This window comes from Tachysurus vachellii, chromosome 15 (assembly GCF_030014155.1).
Source record: "Tachysurus vachellii isolate PV-2020 chromosome 15, HZAU_Pvac_v1, whole genome shotgun sequence".
In the NCBI taxonomy this organism is placed as follows: domain Eukaryota; kingdom Metazoa; phylum Chordata; class Actinopteri; order Siluriformes; family Bagridae; genus Tachysurus; species Tachysurus vachellii.
Genome location: NC_083474.1, coordinates 19,633,445 through 19,644,288, shown reverse-complemented (window position 1 = coordinate 19,644,288; position 10,844 = coordinate 19,633,445). Strand labels below are relative to the sequence as shown.

The 10,844-nt window shown below is 39.8% G+C and overlaps 2 protein-coding genes across 3 annotated transcripts in view; both read left to right on the top strand.

Moving 5' to 3' along the window:
• The first annotated feature begins 1,954 nt into the window (after positions 1-1,954).
• On the top strand, positions 1,955-8,056 carry n4bp2l2 (NEDD4 binding protein 2-like 2). Its single transcript, XM_060888649.1, has 6 exons — positions 1,955-2,061; positions 2,633-3,633; positions 4,232-4,356; positions 4,454-4,542; positions 4,651-4,727; positions 7,519-8,056. Exons 2-6 carry the CDS (start codon positions 2,633-2,635, stop codon positions 7,652-7,654), a joined length of 1,428 nt encoding a protein of 475 aa, XP_060744632.1. The 5' UTR covers positions 1,955-2,061; the 3' UTR covers positions 7,655-8,056.
• A 2,141-nt stretch (positions 8,057-10,197) lies between these two features.
• Positions 10,198-10,844, top strand: part of pds5b (PDS5 cohesin associated factor B) — a 57,803-nt gene continuing 57,156 nt past the window's right edge. Inside the window, exon 1 of one of the 2 annotated variants that reach the window (XM_060887791.1) lies at positions 10,198-10,343. The gene's annotated coding sequence lies outside the window, so the exon portion shown is untranslated. The remainder of the gene's footprint in view (positions 10,344-10,844) is intronic. The other variant, XM_060887792.1, reaches the window with a different exon arrangement.

Genomic DNA, 10,844 nt, shown 5'->3' with positions numbered 1-10,844 from the left:
TAATGATCTATATCTATAGATTATGTAAAGCATGCTACCGCTATTATGGATCTTCATAGCTGCTGTTATAGAAACATAATCCACTCATTAGATAATTCAACAGTAAAGTATTATATACTGTATATAATTAATTTATTTAGTCAACACACTCAGAAAGGGCTGGTCGTCTTGATTCATGGTCTTAAGATGCCCATCTATCTCTAATCGTTTTGGTTTAGATTGAAAATAGTGTCTGAGCTGTTCTTGATGTGAATTTTTTATTTACTGTAAGTTGCATTTGCCATTGTGACTCTACAGTGACACAGCATGTCCTTATTTCCAGAAACTGCAATAAGCTTACTTCCAAAACCTCACTTGGCAGCTCCCTGTGTTTGCGTTAAACCTACACACACACGCGCACACGCACACACACAGATCCAAAACACAACCACAGATATTTGCATATTTGTGGGATGTTTCGTAAAAGGCTGTTTTGTTTTAGCAATCTGTGAACTTTACATTATTTATTCCGATTATATATGAGAGTTATATGAGTGTCTTTAAAGCAGGAATTTGAAATTGACAGACAAAGCCACAAAATGTATTTATTTATTTGTTTGTTTGTTTGTTTGTTTGTTTGTTTGTTATTGCGGTCCTGATTTATTAGGGCTTTTTTTGTGTTTTTCTTGAGTCTTGTGAGAGCTGAATCTACATGATAGTATAAATAATGACTTTAAGACCTTGTGACCAGGTTTCAATTCCATGCATAAAAACTTAGAGGTGTTGGATTTGTCATATGTCATTAGTCTGGTCTGACCTGGCTTCTAAATGGAAAAATAACGCTTGAGTTAAATCTTAATAAAGAAATGGGACTTGCCCGACAGGGAACTAGGAAGAAAAGTCAGTGACAGCATGTTTTAAAAAAAAAAAAGTATTTGTGCATTTTTATTTTATTTAATCTAGCCACAGGGGCTGCAATCCAATGACTTCTGTGCTGGTCCCAAGCCCGGATAAATAGAGAGGGTTGCATCAGGAAGGGCATATGGTGTAAAACGTGCCAAACTTAAACATGCGAATCGTCAGAGTGAATTCCATCAGATTCTCCTGATGTTCTATCGCTGGCTAGAGTCTCGTCGCCCGGTGGTCAGCTTGCCAGGGATTGATCTACATGGTCAGCCAGTGTCTCATGCGGTTGGTGTGAATGAAGTCGCCCGGAGACCGTCATGCCTTCTTTTGAACCAATGCGTCAATCAGCTGTTTGGTCTGGTCTTTATCAGCAATCAGGTCTGTGCTGAACTCAGAGTTTGTGCTGACCCATTAGTTCCTCAGGAGCTCTCGGACGCATTATTATAAAATGTTGTAGAAAGGACATTACTTACATTTACACTATTTACTGTAGAGTGTCACCCAAATGAGGATGAGGTTCCATTCTGATTCTGGTTCCTCTCAAGGTTTCTTCCTCATGTCCTCTCAGGGAGTTTTTCCTTGCCGCCGTCGCCTCCGGCTTGCTCATTAGGGATAGAGATAGATATATAGTATTAAAATAATAATAAAGTTCATCTTTTTTTAAATTAATTTAAAACTTTAATTGTATATATTCATTTATTTATTTTTATCCTTATTTTTTCTTCTTCTTCTGATGATGATGATGATGATTATTATTATTATTATTATTATTATTGTTATTATTATATTTATTTCTTTTTCTTTCTTCTTCTGTTTTCATGCTTCTGTAAAGCTGCTTTGAGACAATAGGAATTGTTAAAAGCGTTATACAAATAAACCGAATTGAATATAATTTAATTCTGACAGGAAGTGGAACCGTAAACACTGGTTTATCTGGACCTTTCCAATATGGTGGACGTGTAGACGCGTCGCTTTAACGTGCAACCCGACTAATATGGCGTCTACAATTCGTTTGATTGGCCGTTAGATGTCAGTAAACAGTCGCGTGAGTCTCTTTCACAACTAACAAGAAAGAAACTTCCGGTAGTGAGTTTGTTTCGTTCCGTTCGACTGTTTAGAGTTTATTCCTCTTTTTCGACGCACGTTAATGTTTGCTGACGGACTTTCTATTTTTCGGTAAAAATATTACACTTGTTTAAATACAATCAGGTCAGAAATAACTTCACAGCGGTGGATTTTAGCTGGCTTTTGTAGCACAGTTTAGGGCCGTATCTCAAATTGTATCATTTTATTAATGAAGTGCACTAGGGAGCGCGCGCATTATATTCTTTACCCCCTTGATGTAGTGCACTCAGGTAGGGAATAAGGGGCGGTTTGGGACGTGTGAGCATGAGCTTGTTAACAAATAGGCAATAAATAAGTTTGTGTATCTGATTTGAATTTAAATACAGATTTATCTCTAATTATAACTTAATCTTTATTCAAAAATGTTATTAAACAAAAAAAAACTTTAAAAAATAATCTAATTGGATGTTTATTTGCTTTTAGGGTCTTTTCAGTTCATTTTCAGTTCATTCTTTGTGCTGTAATCACAGTGAACCACAAAAATGTGATTAAATAAGAATAATTATAATAATAATAAGTACAATAGAGTAAAATTTGTATTAAATATATTGACGTGTTTACGTGTATTCACATCACTTCTGTATGCACTTATTGTCTCAAGAAATGTTCTCGTTCTGTCCAGATGCCTAATGTTAGTCCAGCTGGATCTTCTCCACCTGTGAGTGGACGCGTCAAAGATCCACAGCAGCTCCACCGACCTGAGACGACAAGCTGCGGCTGGGCTTTTAAAGAGGACGCTCCTCATCTGGGACTCCCTGAACGGCTGAGCGTGTTGGACCGTGTGGAGGTGGCTGAGGCGAATCGCTGCCCTGAGCAGCGTAATACAGGTGAAGCGAAAACCTCTGGAGATGACGAGCGAGCGTGCGGTCAGCCGAGAAACAGAGAAGAGGTCATTAAAGAGATCAGCATCAGCAGCACGGCTTTCATCGGCCCCGTGTCTCGACCGCGGCCTGAGCTAGAAGGTGAGTTGAGCGAGTTTTATAAAGAGCTTGCGCAAATCCAAAAGCCAGACACTGTAGATGGGAGTAAGGAGCCTGTAACTCAGTCCTGGCCTCCACCAGACACTGTAGATGGGAATAGTCAGAAGATCGCATGGTCCTGGGCTTCACCACGCACTGTAAATGGGTATAGTGAAAATATCTCTCTGCCCTGGGCTCAATCGATCAACCCACCGGTCATAAAAGAGAAGTGGAACAATCACAGGAACACCTACAGGCCTTATCCAGGTTCTCGGCCACAAACAGACTACAGGAACACACCACAGTGGAGACCTCGGGTTCATGATTGGTCAAACCTACACAGATTTCAAAATCAGTGGCAGGTTCCTCCACCAAACGTCTACTTCTATCCTCCACCTCGACCTGGAGATCACACACACCCACCGTACTCCCAGCCTCACAGACACCAGTGCACTCAGCCTACTGCTGCACGCTTCCAGCTCAGTCCTGATGCCACACTCGCTTCATCTCCCAGCCCTGCATCTTATACTCCATACGAAGCCTTTGAAAGACGGTACTACGAGGAGCAGAATTCTCAGGATGTGAACCAGCGCACACGTAACGACGACCCGGTGTTGATTTTGATGAGAGGAGTCCCAGGTTCTGGGAAATCAACTCTGGCTAGGTGAGTTTTTTCATATAGAGGTGAATAAAATACACGATACAATGTTGTGCAGGAAAAAAGTTGAACTATTATATAAACTTCACCGGTGTCCTCGATTCATCAGCATCGATTCTTTCATCAACGTCACTCTGATTTCTGTTCGGTTAACGGTTTCCTATATTACCCAGAATTCCGTAGTGGTGTGGTGGGAAATTTGCTGTGCTTGACTAAAGCTCATAAATCCGAATTTCCGAACTCCGAATAGGATAAACTTAGGAAAACTGCTGGGAAATTCCTCCTGAACCCTGTGTTCAGTAAATGACATCAAAGCAACAGTAAAATGTTTTCAAATGCTTTAATAATACAAAAAAAAACCTCAAGGATATTAGCTTGTAAAAGCTTAAACAAACTATAGACTATAAACTATAAAGAGTTGCAGAGATCAATATAAATCATGACACACTTAGTGGCTTCCGAGTTTAGCCGAATGCAGCATCTTAGGAGAGCAATACAGAGACACTTTATTCCTTTAGTCTGTCCGTCTGCTTCCCTCTGCATCTGTGTAGTATTTTGTTATAATAATCTATCTTAATAAGGCAGATCGATGTACATTTCTCAGGCAGATATCATCCAGAGGTCCACATGGACTGATCCTCAGCACGGACGATTATTTCTACCAGAAGGACGGCTACCACTTCGATCCAACTCTCCTCGGAGACGCGCACGACTGGAATCACGACAGAGGTACGTTGATCCGGAAAGATCCTAATTCCGGACCTGAATACCTGAGAAAAATCGCATCGTAACGGAATCCTATCTTTGTGATATTTTTGCATTACAGCCAAACAAGCCATGCTGGAAATGCGTACACCGATTATTATTGACAACACAAACATTCGAGCCTGGGAAATGAAACCGTACGTCACTGCGGTGAGTCACTTTAAATTGAATACAGCATGTAATTTGTGGATTTATTTATTTATTACATTTTTTTAAGACTTTCTCTGATCTTCATTTCTTTCTTTTATGGTCTTTCAGGCTTTAGAGATGAGGTACAGAGTGGACTTTGTTGAGCCGGACACCAGCTGGAAGTGTGATCCTGTGGAGTTAGAAAAGTGAGTGTGCTGTTAAATTATAAACCCCAGGACTCATAAGACCTCATCAGAACTCATATGAGCGTTTATGCTAAAGTTTAAGGTGTTTTTCCTGCTCGTGATGCCATGAACTGCCATGATAACAGACTTTTGAGTATTTATCGTTGTATTAAAGATTCATTAAAGAAAACACTCTAAAGCCATTGAGGTTGTATGACTTCTCATTAGTCGTGGCCTAATGATTAGAGAGTTTGGCTCCTAACCCTAAGGTTGTGGGTTCGAGTCTCGGGCCGGCAATACCACGACTGAGGTGCCCTTGAGCAAGACACCGAACACGTGTGTGTGTTCACTGCTGTGTGTGTGTGTTCACTGCTGTGTGTGTGTGTTCACTGCTGTGTGTGTGTGTTCACTGCTGTGTGTGTGTGTTCACTGCTGTGTGTGTGTGTTCACTGCTGTGTGTGTGTGTTCACTGCTGTGTGTGTGTGTGTGTTCACTGCTGTGTGTGTGTGTGTGTTCACTGCTGTGTGTGTGTGTGTGTTCACTGCTGTGTGTGTGTGTGTGTTCACTGCTGTGTGTGTGTGTGTGTTCACTGCTGTGTGTGTGTGTGTGTTCACTGCTGTGTGTGTGTGTGTGTTCACTGCTGTGTGTGTGTGTGTGTTCACTGCTGTGTGTGTGTGTGTGTTCACTGCTGTGTGTGTGTGTTCACTGCTGTGTGTGTGTGTTCACTGCTGTGTGTGTGTGTTCACTGCTGTGTGTGTGTGTTCACTGCTGTGTGTGTGTGTTCACTGCTGTGTGTGTGTGTTCACTGCTGTGTGTGTGTGTTCACTGCTGTGTGTGTGTGTTCACTGCTGTGTGTGTGTGTTCACTGCTGTGTGTGTGTGTTCACTGCTGTGTGTGTGTGTTCACTGCTGTGTGTGTGTGTTCACTGCTGTGTGTGTGTGTTCACTGCTGTGTGTGTGTGTTCACTGCTGTGTGTGTGTGTGTGTTCACTGCTGTGTGTGTGTGTGTGTTCACTGCTGTGTGTGTGTGTGTGTGTTCACTGCTGTGTGTGTGTGTGTGTGTTCACTGCTGTGTGTGTGTGTGTGTTCACTGCTGTGTGTGTGTGTGTGTTCACTGCTGTGTGTGTGTGTGTGTGTTCACTGCTGTGTGTGTGTGTGTGTGTTCACTGCTGTGTGTGTGTGTGTGTGTGTTCACTGCTGTGTGTGTGTGTGTGTGTGTGTTCACTGCTGTGTGTGTGTGTGTGTGTTCACTGCTGTGTGTGTGTGTGTGTGTTCACTGCTGTGTGTGTGTGTGTTCACTGCTGTGTGTGTGTGTTCACTGCTGTGTGTGTGTGTTCACTGCTGTGTGTGTGTGTTCACTGCTGTGTGTGTGTGTTCACTGCTGTGTGTGTGTGTTCACTGCTGTGTGTGTGTGTTCACTGCTGTGTGTGTGTGTTCACTGCTGTGTGTGTGTGTGTGTGTTCACTGCTGTGTGTGTGTGTGTGTTCACTGCTGTGTGTGTGTGTGTGTTCACTGCTGTGTGTGTGTGTGTGTGTTCACTGCTGTGTGTGTGTGTGTGTTCACTGCTGTGTGTGTGTGTGTGTTCACTGCTGTGTGTGTGTGTGTGTTCACTGCTGTGTGTGTGTGTGTGTTCACTGCTGTGTGTGTGTGTTCACTGCTGTGTGTGTGTGTTCACTGCTGTGTGTGTGTGTTCACTGCTGTGTGTGTGTGTTCACTGCTGTGTGTGTGTGTTCACTGCTGTGTGTGTGTGTTCACTGCTGTGTGTGTGTGTTCACTGCTGTGTGTGTGTGTTCACTGCTGTGTGTGTGTGTTCACTGCTGTGTGTGTGTGTTCACTGCTGTGTGTGTGTTCACTGCTGTGTGTGTGTGTTCACTGCTGTGTGTGTGTGTTCACTGCTGTGTGTGTGTGTTCACTGCTGTGTGTGTGTGTTCACTGCTGTGTGTGTGTGTTCACTGCTGTGTGTGTGTGTTCACTGCTGTGTGTGTGTGTTCACTGTGTGTGTGTGTGTTCACTGCTGTGTGTGTGTGTGTGTGTGTGTTCACTGCTGTGTGTGTGTGTTCACTGCTGTGTGTGTGTGTGTGTTCACTGCTGTGTGTGTTCACTTTGGATGGTTTAAATGCAGAGAACGAATTCTGAGTACGGGTCACCGTACTTAGCCGTATGTCACGTCACTTATGAACTATTCTACGCCATTTTGTAGTGTAAATAGTTTCAGTAGTGAGTTCACAGTGAAAATTCCAAGAGGAAGAGTAAAAGAGCACTTCAAATACCCGGGTTAAATTAATTCGGCTGATAAACAAAGTAAGGAATGTTTACACTTTATGCACTCAAAACTCGCAGAAACAAAAAGGGTGGGGCTTTTACAGGCGTGGTAAATCGGGGCGGGGCTACAAGGTGTAAAAGCTAGCTGAGAAACAATATTACGTCACTCCAGTGGATGAGACGTCTTTTTATGAGACGCAATTTATTTTCCAACTTCAATTTATAGACTAGACACTAGAGTACATAGGGTTTATTGTATGTGAGTAGAGTGTACGACATCGTCTGAGAACCCCCTGAGGGGGTTCGGTGCCTTGCCCAAGGGCACCTCAGTCGTGGTATTGCCGGCCCAAGACTCGAACCCACAACCTTAGGTTTAGGAGTCAAACTCTCTAACCATTAGGCCACGACTTCCCACGTCCCACATTTAAGTATGGGACGCACCACGACTGTAATGTGGTATGGTGTGGCATCACTTCCACCCCTTTCTTCTTTATTTTCCTTTTACTGCACGACCAAAAGTCTTTCTCTCAACTCCTTCCTTTGTGTCTCAGGAGGAACCATCACGGAGTCTCGAGGGAAACTATAGCGAAAATGCTGGACCGATTCGAGCTTCCCATCAGCGTGGACATCGTGATGAATTCCTATGAACCTTCTCATAAAAGAATAGAGCATCATTCCAGACATTAAAGATTAAAGACACAAAAAACGGACTTGAAAACTTTTAAAAGGAAATGAACGTATTTTTTGTGTGATTATAAAGACTCTCTGTTCTGATCTGTTTTATTGTTTTATTTAAACTTTATGACTGGAAATTAAAATTAGTCATTAATATTAATGATGCCAATGAAGTAAGTCTTTTTTATTTTTTTATTTTAAGAAACTTTGGTCATAGGTCTTTAGAAAATCTTTATAGATCTTTAGAAATATTTCTTTTTCATTTGAAGCAGTTGTTTTTCTTTTTGAAAGCTTTGTATGGATCAACTGATTTCCTTTTCTATGTAAAATCCAACTGTAACTTCATTTTATATACCTATTAATTACCAAGAGCTTGCTTTACTTTCTCCTTCCTCGGTAGAACGATTATCTGATATAAACAACACAAAGGAACTCTCAGGTAAAATGAACAAAAATTCCATTTTCTTCTTTTTTTTTTTTTCTTTTTCTAAATGAAAATGTTTTAAAGTTGGCTCATTTGTTCTCCCTTCCTGTACAGAATTTGCTCTTATTCATGTTTGTGATGTGTAATGATGTTGTTATTATTATATGCCATGTTTATAAAATCAACGAACATTTTGTATAATAGAATTGTAATGAATACATGATGTTTATTTCCAATATTTTTCAGAAGTTCATTTTATTGTATATTTAACACGTGCCCTTTTTCATTTTTCCAATACTACTTCTAAAACAATAATAATAATAATAATAATAATAATAGGAAAAATTACATTAATAATAATAATACCATAAACACAAATTAGTATTAGTAGTACTATTAGTAGTAGTAGTAGTAGTAGTATTAATAATAATAATTATTATTTATTATTATTATTTTAATAACATTTTGATTTTATTATTAATAATAATAATAATACAATAAATACTACTACTATTAATAAAAGGAACATTAATACTAATAATAATAATTATTATTATTATTATTGTAATTATCTTACATTTTGTATTTTATTAATAAAATAATAACATAATAATAATAATAATAATGAAAACTTGGTAGGAGTAAAATAGTAGTTAAACGTATGGTTGAATTGTTTATCATATATTACTATTATAGAAATAAATTATATTATCACATAATAATCATCATCATATCAGTGCAGTATGTCAGTATGTTCACTCAGTGTTTAATGTATTTATAGTATGTTTTTGTTAAATACTAAAATAGTATATAATTATATCGAATATAATGTAATATCATTTAATCTATAATATTATATCATTTATTAATCTACACCCACCAGCACTCTGGCCAAGATGCATAGTGAAAATTAATAATATCGTAAGATTATTCATTCAAGATGACATTACACACTCACGGTGATGGCTTTGCCGTGAGGTGTGTGGTTGTAAAGCAGGAGTACACCCTGCCTGGGATGTCTGTATAGTACATATAGTCACACTTTTTCAAACCTATGGCTAAATAATCTAAACAAATTAGTCTACTAGCATGTTTTGGGAAGGAGGCTGGAAACTAGAGAGCCCTGAGGAAGAAACAACATCATTGTTGTTATTTTGAGCAGTGGTAGCTTGAGTGGTCAAGGATTGTTGATCCTTCCTGCTGCACCATGGCTGACTCTGCACTCTGACCTATTATATATAAAGTAAAGATTTCCAACATAATGTGTGACAATAATAAAAAAAGGTATTTTTCTTGTTTTTGCTACTACTATTATTATTATTATTATTATTATTATTATTATTATTATTATTATTATTATTATTATTATTATTAAGGGGGCACGGTGGCTTAGTGGTTAGCACGTTCGCCTCACACCTCCAGGGTTGGGGGTTCGATTCCCGCTTCCACCTTGTGTGTATGGAGTTTGCATGTTCTCCCCGTGCCTCGGGGGTTTCCTCCGGGTACTCCGGTTTCCTCCCCGGTCCAAAGTCATGCATGGTAGGTTGATTGACATCTCTGGAATATTGTCCCTAGTGTGTGATTGTGTGAGTGAATGAGAGTGTGTGTGTGTGCCCTGCGATGGGTTGGCACTCCATCCAGGGTGTATCCTGCCTTGATGCCCGATGACGCCTGAGATAGGCACAGGCTCCCCGTGACCCGAGGTAGTTCGGATAAGCGGTAGAAAATGAATGAATGAATGAATGAATTATTATTATTATTATTATTATTATTATTAGTAGTAGTAGTAGTAGTAGTATAGTATTAGTATTATTATTAATAAAATTAAAATGTTATTAAAATAATTACAATAATAATTATTAATAATATTGTTATTAGTAGTAGTAGTATTGATATTATTGTTTGTTATTATTATTATTACTGTTATATTATTATTAGTAGTGGTATTTATATTACTATTATTATTTTATTAGTAGTAGTAATAGTAGTATTTATTGTATTATTATTATTATTATTATTGTTATTGTGCGCGCGTGTCCAGTAGAGGTCAGTGTCGCTCCGTGCTTTGTGTGTGTGCGCGCGCGCGAATTGTGCACTGGTGCGGCTGCAGCAGGAATTGGCGCCATTTTGAAGCTCAGCGCGGATCCACAGAGCGGCGGTGCGTGTGTGAGGGGGGGAGACGCGCGCGCACACACACACGCGCACACACACACGGCGGCTGCTGAGCTGATCAACACTCAGGTACACGGCGCTACCTGGACGATTTAACCCCCTGAGGTGCGCTTTATATTTACACACTTACACATTTACGTGTGTGTTTTTATTCCCTTTAAACTCGGCTACAGATTCGGTGTAATGGCGGTTTTACAGCTGCAGCTGCTTTACTAGTGTAAGCTTTAGCTTTAGCATGTAGCTAACACGCTAATCTTTCTTTATAATCATAAAACCGCGCCGAGTTTCTGATGTCTGACTGGAAAAGGTCCGGATTTTTCTCCCTGTGTTGTGGTTTGTGTGAGATTGTGTAGTTTTATTGCTTTATTCTGCTGTTTTTGTTGTAGCTAAAGCTAAAGCTAATGTAGCTGTTTATCTAATGATGCTAACAAACACACCGGAGCTCGTGAACGCTGCATTAAAGCTCTGACGGCTTCAGATATCAATTACAACAACAATATAACTGCATTAGTTAGTTTGTGTGTGACGAGTAAAATCTAGCTTTGTGTCGGGTGTGTATTTGTGGGGAATTTTGTAAATATTGTTAATAATAATTAGCATGCTAGC

Excerpts from the sequence above, each read along its gene's own strand:
- n4bp2l2 (XM_060888649.1), top strand. The coding sequence starts at position 2,633 with ATGCCTAATGTTAGTCCAGCTGGATCTTCTCCACCTGTGAGTGGACGC. Across the intron at positions 4,357-4,453 it reads CGACTGGAATCACGACAGAG|CCAAACAAGCCATGCTGGAA; the intron begins GTACGTTGATCC and ends TTTGCATTACAG. Across the intron at positions 4,543-4,650 it reads TGAAACCGTACGTCACTGCG|GCTTTAGAGATGAGGTACAG; the intron begins GTGAGTCACTTT and ends ATGGTCTTTCAG.